This window comes from Zygosaccharomyces rouxii, assembly GCF_000026365.1.
Source record: "Zygosaccharomyces rouxii strain CBS732 chromosome G complete sequence".
Classification (NCBI taxonomy): Eukaryota; Fungi; Ascomycota; class Saccharomycetes; order Saccharomycetales; family Saccharomycetaceae; genus Zygosaccharomyces; species Zygosaccharomyces rouxii.
The window spans coordinates 1,858,927-1,860,043 of record NC_012996.1 but is presented as its reverse complement, the minus strand read 5'-3'; the positions used below and the strand labels follow the sequence as shown (position 1 = coordinate 1,860,043).

The 1,117-nt window shown below is 37.1% G+C and overlaps 1 protein-coding gene across 1 annotated transcript; it reads left to right on the top strand.

Moving 5' to 3' along the window:
• Nucleotides 1-209: 209 nt before the first annotated feature.
• ZYRO0G22572g (nuclear transport factor 2 family protein) lies at nucleotides 210-662 on the top strand (the record flags this gene model as incomplete). The annotated part of the gene is made up of 1 exon (XM_002498912.1): nucleotides 210-662. The coding sequence occupies one exon, from the start codon at nucleotides 210-212 to the stop codon at nucleotides 660-662; it is 453 nt and encodes a 150-aa protein (XP_002498957.1).
• Between the last annotated feature and the right edge of the window lie 455 nt (nucleotides 663-1,117).

Sequence of the window (1,117 nt, the reverse complement as noted above, 5' to 3'; positions counted from 1 at the left end):
CCGCACAATCAAGCTCCGAAGTGATATGCAAGTCACCGCCTTTTTTGTGACAAATACACCAGGGACGCAATATGCAAGCAAGGACTTAAGGGTACATCTGTTAAATTTTCCATGATAACTGATCATGTTCTCTGCTTGATAAAACTACATGGTGTAAATAATTTGACGGAGCCTCACACATACACGCACATCCAAATTTAAACGACAGTATGTCCTTTCCTATCAGTTTGCCCTTCCTCAGCGATAGAGAGGCTATCAAGGATACCATTTATCGGTGTGTACTTAGTGTAGACACGGCAGATGTGGAACTTTTTGATTCTGGATTACTCCCAAATGCTACCTTAAACTTTAATAATAGTGAGTTGAGCGGAAAACAAACCATTCGCACAGTATTCTTTGAAAAGGTATGCAAACTAGACTGTACACATCATGTTAGTAATGTTCGCATAAACTTGCTGGGGAATACGGCTTCTGTTACAGCTTCTGTGCTTTCTCAACATTATCGACAAGGAGAAGGTAATATATCTAATACTCCAAGCCTATTTGATGGTACTTTGAACTTTTTTGAAGTGGTCAAAGACGATACTGATGGCTTATGGAAAGTAAAGAGTTGGGATGTCAAAATTATCTGGTCAGAGGGCGATCCAACTATTCTTTCTTAGTTTAGCTAGTATAATTTAGCTGTAATATCTGGAATTTTCAAACTTTCAGTCCAAGGCAATAAATCTTCATAAAGAACTGGAAATAAATTTACAAGGAACTGGTTTCTGAGCATTCCTGAGATATACATTCTGGATTGACAAGCCTATTTCTCAACTGTGACCTTCGTGCGTTTTATGGATTGAAGATTTTCCATAGTATCCCTTTAGTTTTGGATACACATCTTTTTCAACAAAACTTTACTTCTGGACAATATTGCCTTAAGCAAATAAATGAAGGTATCCCATGCTCTTAGCTGTATGTTATTGCTGAGAGATCAATTACTATAATCTTCTACAATCTTCTGCAATCTTAATTTTTTACTAAGAATATTTGTCGTTCCATCTTTTGTCCATATACCGAGAAGTATTGTTGGCGCGTCAACGAGAAGTTTGTTTAGCTAAATATCATGTACGTC